A 22912-nucleotide genomic window follows, 5' to 3' on the forward strand; every position below is an offset into this window, starting at 1 on the left:
GGAGATCGGCTGAATGGATTCGAAAACGGTAAAACTCAACTGTTTAACTCTAGGGGAGTTGGAAAATGAGCCTATTTTCAAAAAAAGTGGAGTGTTCAGACTGGAGCAATGATGCTAAATCTCAGCTTTGGCATCACAGGAATAAACTACATTTTAAAATATAATAAAATAGAAAACAGCTATTTTAAATTGTAATAATACTTGACAATATTATTGTTTTACTGTATTTTTGATCAAAAAAAAAAAAATGCAGCCTTGGTGAACATAAGAGCTTTCTTTCAAAAACATAGTAGTGTATAAAACAAGTTTCAAAAACATAAAATAATCTTACCAACCTCTAACTTCTAAACAGTAGTGAATTTGTGATTTTTTTAAAAAAATGATTTATAAAACAGAAGAAAAGCCATTGAGATGTTTATTTGCTTGCTCATCTTCTAGTGCGCAGAGAGTTGTCAAGAGTATTAAGTCTTAATGTAAGTCTTTATTAAACTATTACATGCTTGCGTTCTTCGCTCTAACCAATACTGTAAACAGCAATCTTTTAATCCAATCAACCGAAAATTGTTCTCAAACTACCACCTCCCCCTGCAGGAGTATAAACAATCACAATGGCGATACTGTGCACTGTTATGATGTACCATGCCACGGTATCCATTATCAGATGCAAGCCGAAGCCAGTGTGATTAGTAGATTTCCTGCAGAATGCCCAAGAGGAGCACCCTCATGTCGTTTCAAACCAGTAAGACTTCCGTTCATCTTCAGAACACAAAAGTGACCCTGGACCACAAAACCAGTCATAAGTCGCATGGTGTATTTGTAGCAATAGCCAACAATGCATTGTATGGGTCAAAATGATTGATTTTTCTTTTATGCCAAAAATTATTATATTAAGTAAAGATCATGTTCCATGAAGATATTTTGTAAATTTCCTACCGTAAATAAATAAATAAATAAATAAATATATATATATATATATATATATATATATATATAGATACATATATAAAGTGGATATGCATTGCTAAGGACTTCATTTGGACAACTTTAAAGGTGATTTTCACAATATTTAGATTTTTTGCACCCTCAGATTCCAGAATTTCAAATAGTTGTATCTCAGCCAAATACTGTCCTATCCTAATAAACCATACATCAATGGAAAGCTTATTTATTCGTTCATAAATCTTGATTTCAAAAAATTGACCCTTATGACTGGTTTTGTGGTCCAGGGTCACAAATGTTTCTGATGAAATCTGAGAGCTTTCTGTCCCTCCTTTGATGCTTCAAAAAGTTCAAAACTAATCCATATGAATTGAGCGGTTTAGTCTAAATTTTCTGAAGAGACACGATAGCTTTATATGATGAACAGATTGAATTTAGGCTTTTATTCACATAAGCATTCATCAACTCACACATTAGTTGTGGTAAACTGAAGCTCAAGCATATTTGCTTGGGGTGTGCAAGAACCAATGAGGTTCTCGTGTGTTACGCAGAGTGTTTGAGCTTCTGGAAGAGATTTGTTCTCACGTATCAAGCAGGCTCAGTTGAGCTTCCGTTTATGTTCGCTGATCAAAGTTTATATTGAATAAAAGTTTATATTGAATAAATTTAGTTTGTTCATCATAAAAAGCGATCAAGTCTCTTCAGAAAATCTGGAACAAACCACTCAATACATATGCATTAGTTTTACAATCTCTTTATGAACTTTTTGAAGCGTCAAAGTGTCAGTCGCATAGCCGTTTATGGAGGGATAGAAAGCTCTCAGATTTCATCAAAAAAATCTTTATTTGTGTTCCGAAAATGAAGGAAGGTCTTACAGGTTTGGAACGACATGAGGGCGAGTAATTAATGACAGAATTTTCATTTTTGGGTGAACTTCTGATGGTCAGGAAAGCTTTCTAAGAACTTTTCAGTACAAACCTCATAAAAAAACCATCTGGTGATGAGTCAACATCTCCTCTATAGCACATACCACTACACAAAGGACATATTTGAACTGTAGAGATCACTGACATGATGATAAAGTGTGTTTGTTAGGAGTGAAAGTGTGTTTGAAAGAGAGTTTAAGAGTTATGAAAAAGAGTTAAGAGTTCAGAAAAAAAGGAAAAATAAAAAAACCCAATAACAACAACTATCCAAGTGTTGACACTCAACATCCTAATTTAATCCATCTGTTGCTAAAAATTACTGTTAAGGCCGTGACACGTCGGGCCGTGGGTAAGCATATGTCGGGATAGTTTTTGCGCTGTGTTCCACATGTCGGATGTAGTTGGTCTCAAGTCGGCGGGAGTTTGCCTGCGTTGGGGCTGACGGTGAGAGAGATTAAAAGCGAAAGCGATGAAACCTAACAAAGGAAGTCAACAAATCTAACAAAAGGAAGTCAACAAACCTAACAAAGGAAGTAAATTTTACACCATCTTACCTGAGCATTCAAATACGTGAATATTTTCATAATAACATGAGCCATCTGGAATGAAGAAAGTGATCAGCATGACTGATATTGAAAATGGCAAGCAAGCGCTGCTTTGTTAATGGTCTGTATATCTGCAGTCCTAGTTTCGGTTTATTGATACCTGCTGATTTAGACAGTTATTTCCTTATGTGCAGGCGCAGAAAACACGTCTTAGTTGACAGTTGCCTGTAGTCCTTTTGGTGTGCTCAAGCACAGCTTTTTGACCCAGATGCAGTCGATGCGAGGCGGCAACACAGTCAGCTTTTATCGCCGCTAGTTCACAACCTTTAAAGACTAACTCAAATTTTTAGATAATCAAGTGACAGTGTTTTCACATTATAATGTTTTGCATAAAGCTCTGAAATACTAACAAAACAGGTAAATCCTGAGTCTGACCAAATTTAGGCTCTGTAGATTTGTATCACTTTAAAAAGATATCAGCTTTACAAAATGTTATTTTAACCTCTACATCCACATTTTTTTCCACAAGACTCCTTTCAGAAAAACACCACAACCACACACAGTTTCAATAAAGAACCTCATTAAAAAGGAGAAATACAAGCATATCAAAAAACATCTTGATCTCAATTCCATTTAAAAGAAATAAGTTCAATCTTTTTACAACAACCTCAGCCTCTTCTCACAGTCTGTGGTCAGAAGACCAGCTCCTTATGTAACCCTGCTCTGATCTCTCAGCACCTTCTTTGTTATTTCAGTCACCTCTGTGCTTCAAGTCCCTTTACTGTGATCAATACTAAGAAAGCATGGACAGCAGATGAAACCTCTCAAAAATAGGAACGAGTTTTTGTGTGGCAGGACATCTGCAGGGCATTGCAATGAAAAAAAAACACTTCAAAAAGCTGAAAGTCAAAGTCAGAGAAACACTCAGCAAAGTTTCATGTTGCTTAGTTTCTCTTTTGCTTCTAAAACCAAAGACAACAAACCGTGTGTGTGTCATAGTGGTATTATAGAGCTAGGCAAAAATAGGCAGAGAGAACTAGGCAAATCAGAACTATTAAAACTAATATCATTACAGTGAGAGAGGAAAATTAAGACTCCTCTCACAGACAGAAGGGATCTTATTTTGATCACATGCCCAACACTCATTCTTCAGGAATTTGCAGGAGAAATGTCAGGAGAGACTGTGTTCATTCTCAACTTTTCCTAATCTCTCTGTTCTCTGAGCTCACATGAGGGAGTGAGAGGGGAGATATGCGTCACATGAAGTACATGTGACCCTGCCTTGCCTGTTTTGAGTAGAAGATATACTGTAGCATGTTTGTCATACATATGCACACACTCTCTCTCATGACTACAAAACCACAGGTCTCTTGGTCTGCATGTGCTTAGCAGAGTTATAAAAGCCTGGTATCATTACCACTTCTGCAATTAGATTTCAATGGGAAAAGAAATTGAGTCATTTTAAAATGCCAAATAGACATTTTTATAGTCATTTTCAATATCTAATGCAATCAAAACGAATGCCTCTGTGCTCATTCATACTGGCATAACAGACAGCTTTTATTTGCACTGGGAAACAGCAGGATTGGATGAGATGGGTACACAAAAAACATCACTATCAAAATTAAACTGCTGCAAAGTTCAGGAGCACTGGCACAGTGAAGGAGTTGATGTAATACTATATATGCCGTGATAATAAATTTGCACCCTTTTAAGGGTGGAATGGAAAGTTCCAGTCATGTCTGAATGGAAATGTACATTCAGTTCGACAATAAGATATGATTTAATCTGGTTTCAGCAACCAAAAATTCCAACAATATTACAAAAACTAGTTTGGGCATGGCAATGACAAGAACTAAAACCTCTTCCTCCATCATAAACGTTGCAAAAAAGCCCACGTCGTGAACTGAAAGACAGGCGAATAAAATACAGTTTTCTAAGTAAGTGGACCTAACACAGATTACTGTGGATAGTCTTCAATGCCAGTGTGGTTGAAAATCTATTCAAAATGTGACCTCCCTGCTGAAAAGAAATAAGTGAGCCCGACTTACCCACACACCATTTACTCTCACACATAAAACGCAAGACAAAAACAAAATCATGTCAAATAACTTTTTAAACATACAAAAAAAAAAACATGAGTAGTATTAAAATAACATTCACGAATATTTCAAACATTTTCTAATTTGTAAGGAGGATAGTAAATGAATTGCACTCCTGATTTGGAATCTCTTTTAGCACTGCAACTGATTCATTAGACCATGACTACACCAAATAACATTATCTCCAGCAGAAAAGTCACTTTTAAGTCTTTCCAGCTCCTCTCTGTAGGATGTTTTGTGGTGCTTTGGTTGTATTGAATCAATTTGATGATGATCTATTCTGTAAAACTATAATTCTTCTAATGTTTCTGAGTAATTTATTATTTATTTATATTTTTGCTTAACAAAGCTCATTTAAATTTTAAGTTGGCTGTAATCCTCTACATAATATTTTATGTAATCATGCAAATAATGATAAATCATCAACTCAGGGAGCCTCAATTACAGTTTAATACTTTTAAATGACTGGGGTCTGTTAAATGACAATCCTCTTGCTTCAGAGGACAATTTTCATTTAAAATTTCATTAGCCAATGTAATTCCAGCCTATACAAGTACACGTGTTGTTATTAAAGTAAGAAGAAAAAATGTTTACGAAGATAAGTAGGAAGCTTATCTTTAAAGGAACTTAGACTAAAAAAAATTATATTCTATTTAAAAGTTGTTAACCACATTAACATATACATGTTACATTTTGAAGCAATCACTACCATAAGCTTTTGTCTTATAAAGAAAACAAACTATTGCAATAAAATGCAAAAAAGTCAGTCTAAATGAAATATCAAGCACTGTTCGCTTAAGCATTATTTTATTTGATAAATAAATATGTTCGAATAAAAGAAGACAGAGAAGAATGCCTGCGCTTAAATACACACTTTCACAGCAACAAAACATGGTGTTATTTTGAACATAATTATGAAAAAAGGCCACACATACTGCGTTTCAACACAGAATACACCTTATAGGCTATATATTCAGCAATATTATTTCGACTGCACTGACACTATTGGATGAGAACTGAATTGGTAGACCATGACACCACTGTTTTCTGCAGAGCTGCTTTATAGCTGAATTAATCTCCATCCAATTGATGAACACAGTTATTGAACAGAACTGAATCAACATTGAACTGAAGTCAGCTGAACAATAACACTATTTTCTTTTTAGATCTACATGCTTTACAGCAGAACTGAATTCTGTTTACATCATTATTTTCCTATTTATCACTGTAACACTGCTTTGAAACAATCTGTATTATATATTATATACATAAAGGTGACTTGACATTAGCTACTTATACGATACCTCTGAGGGAAAGCAGGACTGGCTAAGATCCTGCCGTGAAGTGATACTGCATCTGTCTCTGAATTCTGGTAAAACAAACAAGTGAGTTCATACACGTTATTGAGGAGGGCATCTGAAGCCCAGCTTGCTACCTCTGAGAGCTGGAGCCTGGAGCCAAATGACAGAAGTAATTCTCTCTGACCTTCTCAGAGACTAACAAACCTCTAAGTAATTCCACCTACATGAACAAGGTACTGAAAGGAGAGAATGAATGAGGTACTGATAGAGAGGAACAGATATCTGAGGTATATCAGATAACAAATTATAAAGCTGAAGAAGCTGCCCTCAATAATAATAAAAAAAACAAACATCTGCAATGATTAGAGCAGGTCCATCAGTTTTCAGAAAGGCCGTCCCTACAGACTATGCTAGAAAAGCAATGAGTGACACACTGACAGAAGTGCAGCATCAACGTTTAGGAGAGACAGAAACATCACATCAGACACAGGATAAATAAATCTCTCACACAAACACAGAGACAATTATTTAATGTGCCGTTTCACCCTGTGCCTGCTGACTGGTATATTTATGCAGTCGGTGGAGAGGAAGGAGAAGGAAATTTCACAGTGATCATGGCTGTGTAATCAATAAATTCCAGGGTAATATATACACTGAGCTGGTTTATAATCTCTTAACACCCTCTCTGTCTACATAGCAAAGTCTAAATCACTTTCTGTTATACCACCTTCCCCTTCTGAGAATGTTGGAATTTATTTTCAGAACCTATACTTACCAAAAACAATAAAATTAGGTAAGTTGCAGTATATTATATTACATCGAAACATTACATAAAACCACATGCACCTAATGCAGTTTAGATATTAAAATTCTGGCAAATACCAATAAGCCAATATTTATTTTAATGTTATAGTCAATAACCAAAAGTTTGCTATATTAAAATACTATTTTGTGTAAATAAATAAAAAATAAAAAAAGCAAACTAAAATCAGCCATTTTAAATGGCACCAACACATTATAATGTACACTATGAAAAATAGATATTCATTTTGACATTTGCTGAAGATTACATTTAGCAGTGTTATTAAATTATTAATAATTTAAAAATATATAACTTCAAATTGAGTAGTTTTTCAACTAGAGTTAGCAACACCATTTTCCATGTACTTCCGATACCATAATGGTGTTAGACGTTGCACTGCCATCTATCAACATGATCGCCTTTGAGTTTTATGTAAATTACACTGACACTAGTGAGTTTTAGAGAACAGTCTACACAATAATTAATTCCCTTACTTGTCCATCAAAAAAGCAGCAACTTGGGCATCACTACTCAGGATTTTTACACTCAGCTTACACTCATTTTTTTGTCTCTGTCGGCCTTTCTGTTTTCTGGCTTCAGATCTTTTCTGCTTCTTCGACTGTACAGGTACTGATTATCCCATGGTCTCTGCTGGAAAAGCATTTTAAATGTGTTCCAAGGTCTAATTTTCCCTCTTTGCATCTCTAAACTACACTACGCTACACTTCTAGCATATCTAGAGAGCTGGTAGCCAATGAGAGTGAGGATTCTCTTCAATATTTAGTAACTTTTACAGTCCAGTCTGAATAAAGGCTAAATAAATAAATAAATAAAATTGACCTATATCCAATATGGACTGATGCTATGATAAATAAAACAAATACTGTATAACCCAGGAATCCTGCTCCTGGAGGGCCGCTGTTCTGCAGAGTTTAGCTTCAACCCCAATGAAACACACCTGAATCAGCTAATCAAGGTCTTACTAGGCATACTAGAAATTTCCAGGCAGGTTTGTTGAGGCAAGTTGGAGCTAAACTCTGCAGGACAGTGACCCTCCAGGATCGAGTTTCGACACTCCTGGTATAACCTATAACTGATGATCTACAATACACAGTACTGATATATTCTGCATACCTATTACAGAGCTACGGACTTAAAAACACTTGTGTAATTTGTATTTAATAATAATAATAATAATAATAAAAAAAAAAAAAAAATAAAATCAAAGTAATCACTGTTCACAGAACCAAACAACCCAAAACAGCAAATCACAGAAGGATTCCCATAGGATCAGACTGATGCGAGCTGGAACGCTGAAAACAGTCAACACAAACAAATGACAAACAATCCTCCTCTGCCTTCCTGCTATTTTGACGCTGATGTATACAGTTACTTCCCTAGAGGTTAAATCACAAGCTCTCAGTTCAGCTTGGTTTAGTTGGAGACTTTGTTTAGTCACTGACAGCTTGTAATTTTTATCTTCCAAAGCCTCTCCAATACTTAAAGGGCTTGGGGAAGTTATGGGCAGCTCAGTATCATTTACCATCATAAAGGCCAGAACACACCAAGCCGACAAACTAGTGGCAGCGTCTGGGTCCAAAGTTGCCCTGACACACCAAACCAACCCTCGACACTTGATGGCCAAGTAGCACGTCCGTTCTGCACCTGTGTAAGAAGAAATGCCTTTCCGTACCAGCAGGTGGCAGTAGCTGAACAGCCAATCAGAATGATCAGATGGCCTGACGAGCTCCGACGCCAATTCAACATGTCGAATCGGCCGAAAAAAAAGCTGACGAGGACCAACTTCAGCCGACAGTGCGGAACACACTGAGAAAACTTAGTCGGCCGACGCACAAAAACTGCCCGACGGCTGACCGTCAGCTTGGTGTGTTCCGGGCTTAAGGTTGCGATCTAAACCCTCATTCATGACAGAGGAGAAAAGCTGGGATCCTATTGCTATTGTGCCCTTGAGCTGGACACTCGAGTCTGTGTTGCTCCAGATGGACTGTGCTATAGAAGATGTTCTCCAAGTCACCTTGGATTGGAAAGTGACTGCTAACGTACTGTAATGCAATGTTAATACACTGCTCACTATAACTTTGACATCACTTCAATCCATGTTTGCGAGAACCAGGAACATTGCAGGAGCAGTACAGAGGTTACCTCACTTTTTTAGTGATAGAAGTGATAAAAAGTGCAGACTGATCTGGTACGAGATGTGCATATCAGTATTAAGTCACAAGACTCGCACTGACTAGGCTGAAGTCATACAGCGATGTGTGATCCCCCATGAATGTCCTGCATTGTTAAATATTCATTCACTTGTAAGCTTCTCTGCTTCTGCAGAGGGAAGTGAGTGCGGCTGTGGACTCACCTTGGAGAGATTAGCTCCAGGGCTCATTCTGTTCCACCTCTGGCATGATGCTCCACTGCGGCTTAAACTGCTAATCCCAATAGGCAAAACACACCAAATGCACCACACACATGTATTCATTTGCTGCACTGCTTTCTTTCAAACAATACACTGCTTTCAGCCATGGACAACTGTTTTAAGGCACACCACCACACCCCACATGTGTCTGAACATACAGTTGAGTTAATGTCAGGAATAAAACAAAACAGCATTCAGTGATAACTGAGAACACCAAGCCTCGTCATATGCAAACTATCCAGCAGTCAAACAAAGCACAGTGGCTCTTTTCATCAAGAGATGGGACAGGGGACAGTTTGGGCGAGATAGAAAAGTACCTACTGAACAAAACGCTCCTTAGACACACACAAAAGCACTTTGTGATGTTGTTTTATACTTGGGTCTATAGGGAATTTGTGTGCACAGAACTCTGCAGAAAACTGGACTGTGCATTACAAAGTTGTGTATATCACCTGCCCCTTGTATATCATTATAAAAAATTTAGGGATCCACGATATATCGATATCATACTGGCTATTGGTATTGGTTGATACATGATGTACACTACCATTTAATAGTTTGGGGTCAGTAAGATTTTTTGAAAGATGTTTTTGAAATAAGTCTCTTGTGCTCACCAAGGCTGCATTCATTGGATCAAAAATAAAGTAAAAATTGTATTATGAGATAATATAATACCTTCTTTCTATTTAATATAGTTTAAAATGTAATTTATTTCTGTGATGGCAAAGAAAAAAATTATCTGCAGCCATCATTACTGAAGTCTTCCGTGCCAAATGATCCTTCAAAAATCATTCTAATATGCTGATTTGGTGCTTTATATTAATAATAATAATAATAATAATAATAATAATAATTATTATTATTATTATTATCATCATCATCAATGTTGAAAACAGTTGTACTTTTTGCATTGCTGACCCCAAACTTTTGAGCGGTAGTCTAGTATATTGACCAAAATTAGTTTATGCTTATTTTCCCCAATTCATACTTTCAGACTACATTTGCCACTCACTTACAAACAGTAATAATTTAAAAACATGGCTAAATGTAACCTTGAAAAATGAGCATCCATTTTTAATAGAGTATATTATAATGCTTATATTCACTCAGAGCATTTAAAACAATTTACAGGGTTTAATTTTTGTTTGTTTAAACAGAACAGTACAGAATTTTAATATCAGCAGTTTAATAGTATCAGCCAGACTTTTAATATTGGTCCATCCCTGAAATAGTTTGGCTAATTTGATTGTTTTCAGAAACCAATAAACGAGTAGTACACTAGAATATTAATATGTCTGGTGAAATGAAGGCAACTGATCTAATGGCAACTTATTTACATTTAATGACTTCTGTCCACTCATTAGCAAGGTTTAATCAATCCCAGAGAGTCTCCACCCTCGGATGATGAATCTTCTTAGAAGAGCGGCAAAACATCTTCAAATTATTATTACTAAGTCCATTTTCCTTTCACTTTAAGTTATCAGACTTTCTCAGGTAGCACTTACAGACAAATGAATATATATGCCGTCGTTCAATGACCAATTTCACCTCATTACATAATTAAATTAGCATCGAAACATAATGAAGCTGATTCATGAATAATGTATATAAAGAAAAACACTCCATCACGTGTGACAAATGGCCACTTCATATGCTGTGCCACACTCTAGAGTTCCTAAACCTCATCTTGACTCACACTTCGGCTTCCCAGAACCCCCTTCACAATAGATGACCTTCATCATGTTTAAGTACAATGGCTTCAAAAGAGACCTTTGAAGTCTGAAGGGAGAAAGGAGCCCTCTGAGCTCATGCAAACAAGGGCCCTTTACACCTGGTATTAATGTCCATCTAGGGTTATCCAGACGAGACAGATAGCTGTTTACAACACCTGGTATTTACATGTCTCAGATGAGTCTTTGCATCTTTGCACCACATATATGATGTAGTCACATGTATTGCTGACTAGCACTGAATGTGATTTGAGTAATTGGATTGCACAATGTTTGGACTCTGTATTCGCTTGTATTTAGTAGTGCTGGGCGGTATGACCAAAAATCTGTATCACAGTTTTTTTTTTTAAGATTCTGGCGGTTTCACGGTATGTCACTTTTTTTTTTTTTTTTTGCCATATTTTACTGTCAGGAGTAGAGGGAATATATTATATAAACATTGTAAGGACAAATAAAAAAATGTTTTAAAAATGTAATCAAATCAGTTCATAAAGCTAACAATTTAGTTTAAAACGTAATCAAAATAATTTAATTAAATTAGTAATAATAATAATAATAATAATAATAATAATAATAATAATATTATATGTAAATATATGCAATATATGTAATTTCAATGAAGACCTTTGAGTTTGTTTTAATAAACGGTGTTATTATTATTATTATTATTATTAGGCTATTATCTCTATTAAACGAAGTATACTCGATTGTACAATAGCATAGACCTTATTTATCAGAGAAACAAGCGCGCCGCCATCTTTAGAATATTGTCTTTGAACTTCCGTTTTTTTTAGCTCTGTATATTTCTATGGCATCGCTGTTGAAGAATAATTAGCTGGTGAAGTGGATTTACCTGTTGTAGAGTTAATGAAAGTTATCATGAGCATTGTTATGTTTAAAGCAGATGTCTTAACAAATGTCTGTAGACCGGGAAGATTTTAAAATGAGCAGTTCATTCATAAATACGTAAGATCGCTGTGGAAATACAAACCGGAAGTCAAAAGACAACGAGCGCAGCACTGAAAAGGGGCGGAGCTACATAAGGTCTATATTTCTGTTATTTCAAGTTATACCGAACTTTTATTTTGACAGGATTGTGAAGATGTTTGACTTACTGTGTATATGATGAGACAAATGTCGATAGTTTTATCGAATTAAATGGTGAAATGTTCATAAAGTGACTCTAAGAGCAGCTCTGCAGATGAAGTTCATGTATAGTGAGTGAGAGAGCAGACACTGAAATCATCTCGAGCGTCACGCGTGCTTCAGTATGTGTAGTAGTAGACAAAAACTCATTCATATAGACTTCAATAGCAGTTGATCATTTTTAGCTTTAATATTCACAGACACTAGTCCGTATCGATATCTGATTCATTGTACAGCCCTACTTTTGATTTATTCATCCAAAAATTGGTAAATTCTGTGACGTTCAGCTTTATACAGTAAGTTGTATTTGTGACTGGATTCCGTGATTTCATCCGTGTTTTCTGCATCGCGGAAATCATTTGGCTCTGCATGGTATGCGCAGTATTAAAGAGAGTTAGTTTTGTGAGTTATTTATTGTTGTGTAATAAAGTTGTTTCCATAAGTCTAAGAAGGGTATGCAGTTAATAGAAGTCCGCTCTCTATACACTCTACATAGCGCTTCATGGCCACTGAATAGATACAGCAGCTGTTTCAGCTATGCACCGGTATGGCGGTTTTTAAAAAATTCATATCGGTCTCGAAATTGAAACCAGTATACCATATGAACCGGTATACCGCCCAGCACTAGTATTTAGCACCATCCACTTTTTCTGAGCCCCACAATGACTATTTAATATAGCATCCGTTGTGGCATACTCCCTCAGTGATAACAGCACTTCCTTTGTAAGCTGTTGTTTTCCTTTAGTCTCATTTCATGTGAAGAAACACGCACACAGAGAGAGAGAGAGAAAGTGAAAATAACTGAACACTTGGGATGTGTTATTTTTAGGCCACTGAACACATTCACATACATGCAGGCAGAAAGAAAGCAGATGGTTATGTGGACTTGTGTGCGAGTTTTGGTGTGTTCATTTGTCACGCCACAAAGGAATAGACTGGTGCTTGTGCACATGTGTGTACATGCGTAAGGAAGCATTCATACAGTACAGTAATCTGCACTTGAACAGTAATATTTGTCTACTGTCTTATCCTGATAAATGTTTCCAAAGAACAGAAAAGATCACCATGCAGAACAAGTAAAAACCAAATGCTCAAGATGAGGGAACTCGTCAAGCTTTCAGCACTCACTCACAGGAATACACAGTCTGATCTGTCTCTTTGTAGGAAAGATTATGCAGGCTCAGATCTCCTAGTCCTTTAGCTCTTGTTTATATATAAAAGGTTCAGAAAGAAACACTACTGCTGACACAAGGAAGGTTAAGATAAAAGAAGGCAAAACAGTTTTGTGCAGTGGTCTCTAGGGTTGTAGCGGTATACCGGTGTGATGGTCTATTATGGTATGAACTCGTACGATTTTCATATCGTACACATTTGCTTATCCGCAGCATTGGAAAAAAAAAAAAAAAAAAACAGATGGAGAATCTCACCTGTGCATACTAGGTGTGTAATGGTTCTCGGTTAAAAAAATAAAATAAAAAAAAAATCGTATTGAACGGTATCTCCACCCACGTTTTGGCATGCACTTGCACCAAGGTTTATCTCAAATCTGACAAAGCATACGCATCTATAATATGGTTTGTTGAAAACGTGTAAAACAGAGAGACAGAGTTAGGCTAATGTATGTTTCTGTCAATGTATATGCATTCTGGCTTCCCCTAAACTTTGTAACGTAAGTGATGCATGCTCTAATATGAGCAATCATTTACGCCATCATCACCAGGTGTTGATAGTGCACGAGCGCAGGTGAGACCTGAACAGCACACGTTGCTATCTGTGTTAAACTAAACTTATTTAAGCCTTGCTAATTTACACATCCAACAGCAAGACGTGAACGAGAACTCTCGCGCACATCGTGAGAAGATTTGTTTGTGTACTCATCCGAAGCACGTACACACAAAGCCACGTCTCAGACAGCGCGCAAATATTGTACTCTCTTTCAAGTCTTGCGGTTAAACAGACAAATTCACACAAAATTTGTCAACATGCCTGTCTTGGTGAGTATCCTAGCAAACATAGTAGTTTATGTCTTAAGTGAACATAAACAGTCGAGAATGACAACATGTGTTAAGTATCATTGTACTGGATTTGTTCATTATGTATTACAGTGAAAGCAGCCTAATATTCCTGATAGTGTTAATCAAAGAACAAATGACAAGGAAATCACTCACTCCTCTTGACTGAATAGTTTTTGTAACTTTAATAATGATTAATCTTTAATTTATACAGTGAAGATATGCAATGTTATTTTACACTTGATTACTTTATTCAATTTCTGCACCTGAAAACTGCCGTTTAATTTATTTGTATCTTTGCTCTATTCAGGGTTCCTACACATTTTCCATTTCAAAATTCCATACTTTTCCAGACTCAAATTTCTCTCTGTAGATTTTTCAGACCATATATAATATAAATGGTTCATACAGCATTATTTTCAGCATTGTATTTGGTATAAAGTTCAGTCATCTGTAAATATTTTTTATTTTCTTTTAGACATTAATTTTATCTTTTAGAAAACTGAATCGGGGCAATAGTCTGAAAACACAAATATTTTTCTATATTCGGTTTTCTTTTTTCCATACTTATCCAGACCTGGACTCAAATTCCATACTTTTCCAAACTGCGTAGGAACCCTGTCTATTGTATTTATTAGTGCTGTTGCTTGTAGTTTGATTATTTGTTCTTCTTTTCTTTATTTTTAAAAAGTAGCCCTTATTTCCCTGAACATAGCACATACCGAACTCCTGACAGTGATAAAAACCGAACCGTTACACCCCTATTGCATACGCAACTTCTTTCCACTTGACTGCTTAGACTCTCAACTTGCTCCACCCACACACGTACAGCAGAAAAAATGTAAGAGACAGAGGCTATTATCTCTAATCTCTATCCCACGCCAAAAAAGAAGTTAAAATTTGCATTATGGGAATACTGTGGATATTGAAAAAACAAACGCGTGGTTGCCCTTGAGGATAGATATCAAACTGTGGATGCAAAGTGGCTGCAAAAGGAGGAAATATATCAAACATGTTCGCCTAAATTCAAGAACACCATCCCTCCATGCAGATAAAGTTAAATCCCATTTATAATTTAAGGCCATATGATTTCCGTGATGCAGATGGAATCCCAGAATCCAGTTATGAAAATGGAATTTACAGTATAATGCAGATGTCACTTAAAACACGCACTTTGATGAATGGATAAATAAATCAAAAGTAGAGCTGTACAATAAATCAAATTACAATATCATCTAGTGTCTGTGAATATTAGAGAGCAAAAGACTGCTATATAAATATATAATCTGCTTGTTCTGCATGTCTCTATGTGTCGTTTACTATATAGTCAAGTATGCGTGACACACATGGTGTTTTCAGCATCTGCTGTCTCACTATATGAGGACATGAACACATAAACCTCTCAAGAGCTGCTCTGAGAGAAAGTTTAATGAGCATTTCATTATTTTATTTGAGAAAAACCATGTCAAATACACTCTGAAACTCAAAGGTCTACAACCTGTAAAAATAAAAGTTTAGTTTAACTTAAAATATTACAGAAATATATTACTATTGTACTTCTGATAAAAAATAAATAAATACAATTTATTTAAACATTATTTAAGGAATATAATATAAATTAACCTCTGTTGTGTAGCACATTGATAAAACATAAAAGGATAAGAGTTGCAAGAAATTACATTTACATCTGATTACATTTTAAAACATTAAACTGTTAAAGTTATGTGTTCATTTGATTACCAGTTTTTGATAATATATTTATATTAAAATCATAAAACACAGAATCCAGAAAAATTAAGACAAATCTGAATTCTGAATAAAATACATTTTATAGGACTCTCTATTATTCTTAAAAATGATAAATTATGAATGATAAAAATTAAAATCTAATCCATAATCAGTTACAAAATGTATATTATTAGACATGCATTTTAATTATTGACATTTGAATAAACAAAACCACAAATGGTTTCAACTTAAGTTTGTTATAAAAAAAAAAGCATTTTTTCAACCAAAAAAACTGTTTTCATTCATTAAACGGTCATTGTAACGGATGATAATAATAATAATAATTATAATAAATGCTTGTTTAATACAGTATACCATAAAACTGTGATATGACGGTTATCATACTGTGAAAATCTCATACCGTTAGAACCCTACTGGCATCACAGACTTTTACCAACAGCATAGGCTAATAAATCTAGGCTTTTCATTCATTTGTTTGTCAATAATTTACTATGATGGGCTTGGATGTCATTAATGGTTCTCAAAAGACTTAAAGTCAAAAGTATTCAGTGAAATACTGGTTAAATGAATCTACTTAAGCTCTGTTAAAAGGCATTTGTAGAATGTACAAAAATAATTTTGATGCATGCCTTGGTTTATAAAAACAAAGAAAAAGCTTCACAGTAATGTAATGTACTTACAATGGAAGCCTATGGGGGCATGTTTAAAACACCATAAATAAATGTCAAAATTAATGTTTCATTACTCATTTGCATTTAGTTGAACTCCCTTTCTTTGCCAAGGGTCTCTTTTGCTTGCGTCAACGAAAAAACGCAACTTTTTGTAAAAATGAATAATATCCTGTCGCTTTGCTGCTGCGAATTGCTTTCAGTATGAGCAACCCTTTGGTCTGTAAGAAACTGAACAGATCAAGTTATTTTCTAAATGAATAATTCATATATGTGCGTTAACAAAAATACAAGCTTCACATTTCTGCTTTTTAAATGCTACGATAAATATACACCAGAAGCTTTCATGTGGAAAGGCTGTACATGTTTAATCATTTTTATTCAACCTGAGGTATGAGTTATTATATTCTGTGGTAATCGACATCACACTACAGATGCTGCAGAGGTTAACTTGTATTGAATCTGCAATATTTCTTTCATAAAGACCCACTGCATTTTCATCAGTCTCTTTACTCCATCAGAGACTGAAAAATTAATCTCTAAAATGCCTGTACAGAAATAAAGACTACAAAAATAGTTTGTGTCAGATGAAATCTGTAGACTAAATATAGAGGGGAGTGTAGAGGGAAACACTGGCAGCTGTATTAAACTTGCTACAGCTATGAACTGTTAATTTACTAGTGAGATATTATGTCATAAACCTGTAAGGCAAGACAGCGCCTATCACGGTAAGACAAAACCTGGCATCAAAACGATGCAAATCACATCCTGTGTAAATGCTGACTGGGCATATTTCTACACTGCCTCAGGTGTAATTATGTGGCACCATTCGCACAATCCGAGAACAGAGCGATGCATAAAGACATGCTCTCACACCACAGAAATGGGAAGCTTTCTGTCAGCGGGCTGTTTGCCAGACCCCAAAGATCTAAGCCTAATCAATTTGTTTCCACATTGCCTGGAGCGTTGAATTACCGAGGGGTCTGTAATGCTCTGTGAAAAAAATGTAATTTCAGGTAGAACAATCCAGGGTCAGTCCAAAAGAAAAAAAAAAAAAGAAAAAAAAAGACTGGGAAGCTCATTTCCCCTCATAAATGCTCAGAGGATGAGTATTAAACCAGAGCATTCAGTTTTCCAGAAAAAACAGATGAGAAGGAAGAGCAAGACAAGCTTGGCTGACCTGCCATGAGCGTGGAAGTCCAGGTGGAGGAACTGGTCCTGGTGAGAAAGAGCTCTCTTAGCCCTCTGATGCTTGCTGTGCAAGACGTCTGTGTCGTAGGTCAGGCCTTCGTAATGTCGAATGTACTTGCTCAGGGATTTCTCATATTGACCTATGGAATAAAAGAAGGGAAGGAGAGAGAAAGAAAAATGAAAATCAGGGACAGATTGTGATCAGACTAGCTGATATTGAACGCAAGACTTAGTGCAGAAGGTTAACAGGCAAACTGTGGTGACCGAGTAGGACTAAACCTCTGTGACGGTTGGAATTACACGATAACTCATTATCTGTAAATTACAAGGCTTATCCCCGTTTCACACATTCTGCGTCTACTGCATGTAAGCAAATTAGTATTACAGCAGCAACAGCAGGGTATTGAACTTTCAAACTGAGTTTCTGCTGCGTAATACAACTACAGCTCTATCAGGGCTGTTTTAAGCAGATGGCTGACAGAGCACGTGCCCAAAGGCACCACGTCATAGAGGGGCACCGTGTAGGGCCAAAGACAACAACAAAAAAAAGTTTCAGTTTGCACTAAATTTATCCCTTAAATAACAGCCATACATTATAAAATCATTACTGGGAATTAGAGCTGCACGATTAATTGTTAAAAGGTCGCAATCTCAATTCAAACACCCATGCAATCTTATTCCTAAATGACAACGATTTGACTATGTCTATTAAACCTTTGACAAGTACGATCACAGCAAACATTCAAATCTGTGTTTGAGCTGTCACTGAGCCAGAGATAGCAGTCGTAATGTATGAAAATGATACACAAACACTTTTCAACCACACAGTATCATTACTTCTGTTATACACTAATTCAAAATGATCACAGAAGTACTGGAATAAAAGTTTATAGTATGGATATAAACACTGATGTCTATGGTAGCGAATAGCGGTCAAAATAGAGTAAATAACCTTTTGCACATAACTTCACGCTTTAAGTAACGATTGTCTCAATTATATCATTATACCAGTAGGTGCTGACAAGTGACTTAAAAAAAATGTATTCGTCATTGAATCATTCATTGAAGAGATTGTTCAAACATCTAGTAATGAAACATGTGAAGTCTTCATGAGTGAGTCATTGAATCATTCATTCAAACCGATTTTTTTAAATAATTCATTCAAAATTAATTTAAATGTTTTAAATAGACTGCAGCAATTAATATTGTGTCAGAACCACAAGTAAATTACATGATATTTTGTTTAGTTGTCTATTCAGAATTGTGGGACAACCGTGTTCAACTGTTTGAAAAACCACCACCACCACCACCACCACCACCACCACCAACACCAACACCAACACCAACACCACCACCAACACCAACAACAACAAGATTCTCAATTTGTCCAGAATTGTGCAGCTCTGGGAATTGGCCAAACTTGAAACAAAATGATAAACTACAAACAAATAAAATGTCATTGTCCAACAAAAGTGGTTATGAATTTATTTCTGCTTTGGAGAGTCATGTATGATTATAATAACTGTATAAGTCTGTTTTTGCAAATTTTCTTTGTTTAAAAAAAAACAAAAACAAAAAACATTTGTGTGAAAAATGTATAATAATAAATAATATTTTAAAATAATTTTAAAAAATAAAAGTATGAATGTATAAATAATACAATTGCAATTAGACATTTAAAATGTAAATAACATTTTTATTTCATAAAACGCATAGCAAAATAGGCTAAACATGCAGTATAGTGTGAACACTGCAATGTGTAAATATGACACTAAATTTTGTGGCTTATATGTAAAGTTGGCCTTATGTCATGAATAATAAGAGGAACAGAAATCAGAGACAGAGCAAAAAAATAACTAATGTCACATGTACATTAGTTCAATTATATGATTCACTTCTATTGTAAGAAAATACAGTATTCATGTTTTTTTTGAGTCTGAGGAAGGATGGGAGGAAAAGTGACTTCCTGGCACAGTAGCATTTATGCTAAGAATAGCCTGACCTTAGCAGGGAGCGTTTACTCCGGCACGACACTATAGTATCTGCTCCTACAACAGTTGCACAGGTAAATTACCCACAGCATCTTGACATGATGATGACAGTTATATACTCGGTTTATTTTGGACAGAGCAATGTAGTCTGACAATGTATAGCTAATCAGCCTATAAGATGATATTACTAATAAGACCCACCAACCTCTGGTTGATGTGTTTTCAGAGAAAGAACTTTGACACTCGCTTTCCATCAGTTAACACAACCCAGAGAACCAAACTTTCCTGTTTTGAATCAAACTCTACCTCCCCTAGGCTCCAGCCATATATGCTATGACAATAAGCTTTAAGCACCAAACTGGCTTGAATGGAAGGATTCCTATTTACTTTGTGCAAGAGGGCCATCAGTGCAGACAGGTCATGTCTGGAGGCTGTCTGAGCCGATTTATGGCTCTTGTATGTCACAAAACAGTAATTGGCCTGTAACATTCAGTGTTCAAGAGTTGGCTCAGAGCTTTGTAATTTTGCATGTTCTATTAAGAAGCATTTTATTTTTTTCCATCAAGGGTGTCTCAAATGCTTTCAACAGTTTACCAGAGCACACTGAAAATGCAGCGAGTTCACAAAAATGCTTTAATATTTATTATACCTCTAAAAAGAGACAAAATCTGCCCAAGGCTACAAGTTGAGGGGAAGTACAACTAAAAATAAAAATCCTGGTATTGTGTACAAAGCCTCATGTTGTTTCAAACCCAATATGGCTTTCTTAGTCAAATCTTTTGAATGCCCATGAAGGACATATCAATGAACAAATTCAATTTCGATCTGCTTCTCACATAGGGTACTTAAGGTACAGTCACATTTTTCATTATTTAGTGATTTTTTTTGTCCACAAAATCCAGTAATTTCAACAGGAAACCATGCAATCTGGAATTTTGCATGAGGGCGAAACATTTCCCCATGCAGATTTAGCAGCGGGTTCAAGTTGGTCATGTAATTTTGCCTCGCTTTACAGATTACATTCCAAAGCTGCTTGGTTTGAAAGTAACTTGTGTGTGAGCTGTGCTTCATTCATCAGTATTAGCAATAGACAATGGACCTTTTTGCCCACAAAATTTTACATAAATTCCGCTAATGTGAGTGCACTTTTAAGGCCGGTTCTCACAGAATGCGTTTTTGCTGTTAAAAACATGAGATGCAGGTCAGTGGAACGCAAGGTCTAGAGACGCGTTTTTTAAAAGTTGAACTACTTTTAACTTGAGCGACGCACTTTTAGAATGATGTGTCATGCATGAGACGCTGCAAAAGATGCGAGACGAGAGCACAATGATTAAAGAAGTCCATCTAGTGTGTCTACACTTAAGAACAATTGAAAAGTAGTGGAGTGGAATGGAAAAATTCTGCATTTAACATTCTTCAATGTTCTCCTTTTGTGTTCCACATGAGAAAGAAAGGCATTAGGCAAAGGCAATTTAAGTCAAGTCAAGTCACCTTTATTTATATAGCGCTTTTTACAATGCTGATTGTGTCAAAGCAGCTTTACAGTGATAACTGGCAAATAATTTTGGCTGCACAGCAGCTCTAGAAGAAAATTGTGTCAGTGTCCAGCTTACGTAAATTCAGTATTGATTCATTCCTCTGTAAAAATCAATAGTTATTTAGTTAATTCATTTATACATCGGCTCTGGAGAAAACAGTGATGTCATCGTCCAGCTCAGTTCAGTTCGCATACAATGATGTCAATGCAGGTAGATCAAAAACATTGTTGAATATCAAGTGTCCCCAACTAAGCAAGCCAAAAGGTGACAGCGGCAAGGAACCCAAACTCCAACAGGTGACAAAATGGAGAAAAAAGTTGCTCAGTTGGGGGGCCAGTTCTCCTCTGGGCAGGAAAGTAAATTACTGAATTACCATTTTACGGTGAATCTAACCTTAAACAATAAACTACTACAAAATACATGAACATCACAGAAAAACAAAACATGAATATTTGCAACACTACCAAAACTTCTTCACATTGGTAAAATGCTGAGACATTTTGGAAGATGAAGCAATAATTTCTGCATGGCAGACTGCCATCAACCAAAGTGTCAATCTGAGAAAAAAAAAAAATCATCAGTGTCTTTCCAATGGAGCACAACAAATAAAAATAAATCAACAGGGTAGCTTTCTTCAGCAAACAGCTTCTGTTCAACTTCTAATAAATGAGGTTTGACAGAAGTTCAGAAACACCTGACTTGATGATTTGCAGCTTTGTCTGATGCCCCTTTAATCATAAAACACAACCTCTAGCTGACACTTTCCTTATCCCTAACAGATGCTCAGGTTGTGAGATAAAACAGTAATTAAAGAAATAAAAAAACATAAGAGAACAGAAACAAACTGCACAATTGGCAGAGTGATTGGGTGGGAGACCGAAAAAGTGTGTGTGTGTGTGTGTGTGTGTGTGTGTGTGTGTGTGTGTGTGTGTGTGTGTGTGTGTGTGTGTGTGTGTGTGTATGGGCTGGAAATATCAGCACAGACTGTTTGTCCACCTGTACAGCAGCGATAAAATCCTCCTCTCATCTTGCTGTGGGGAGAGAGAGAGCGAGCAGAAATCAGGAGCAGGAGCAGGAGCAGAACGCTCAACACTCATTCCAATTCCACACACATTAGTGCTCCACCTCCCCAACTCTCCTCTATCTATCACACTCTCAAGGCAAACTCTTTTTCTTTGGCACTCTACATTCAATGCACTGTACAGGTTAAAATATAAGAACATTGAACTGTTTGATAACATGACTTCATGTCAGTGGTTACCTTCACGGTTTAGTAGGTTGGCACGATTATAGACCTGTTTGGAGTGCTAAATACGATTAATGTTACACAGTTCGCTTATGAAGATATTTGATTTTTTTTTATATCTATTTCCAAAGTCACTTGGGACTTAGAATTGAACTTTGAGAGTAAGTTCTATAGATTGAAGCTATATGAACTAGCTGCTTTTTAATTAGCTACTTTCACACTTGAAACTCTCTATATCACAATTGGCAGATTACATTCCAGTCATTGTACAACATCTGCTTTCACAAATGCAACAGCTTTTTGCTTAATTTCCAGATTTCAAACACCAGCACCAAAAACGGTGCTGTTAAAATTGGTAAATAACTGCATCACTGAGCTTCTGTCCTATTTTACCACATGCCAATCATGATATTTGAGTGACATGTCACATGCTTACAACTAAACAGCATGGAGCTCCTTCAGAGCTTTGTGATTGGCTCAAGCTCTTTGGCAGCAGACTTATGTCAAAGCGTAAAAAAGTGCATTAGTTTGCAGACAGATGAAGTCTGAATCCTCAAAGAGACCCTTGAATGTTTTTTAAGTTGCTGTCAACCTA

General features: G+C 36.0%; 1 protein-coding gene across 2 annotated transcripts in view; it reads right to left on the bottom strand.

Annotated features, from left to right (window-relative positions):
• The window catches only part of adam10a (ADAM metallopeptidase domain 10a), a 71331-nt gene that overhangs the window by 34024 nt on the left and 14395 nt on the right, over nt 1-22912 (bottom strand). For both annotated transcript variants that reach the window (XM_051899085.1, XM_051899084.1), the window contains exon 2: nt 17532-17682. In XM_051899085.1, the coding sequence (XP_051755045.1) occupies nt 17532-17682 (151 nt within the window). The remainder of the gene's footprint in view (nt 1-17531; nt 17683-22912) is intronic.

This window comes from Ctenopharyngodon idella, chromosome 7 (genome assembly GCF_019924925.1).
Source record: "Ctenopharyngodon idella isolate HZGC_01 chromosome 7, HZGC01, whole genome shotgun sequence".
Lineage (NCBI taxonomy): Eukaryota > Metazoa > Chordata > Actinopteri > Cypriniformes > Xenocyprididae > Ctenopharyngodon > Ctenopharyngodon idella.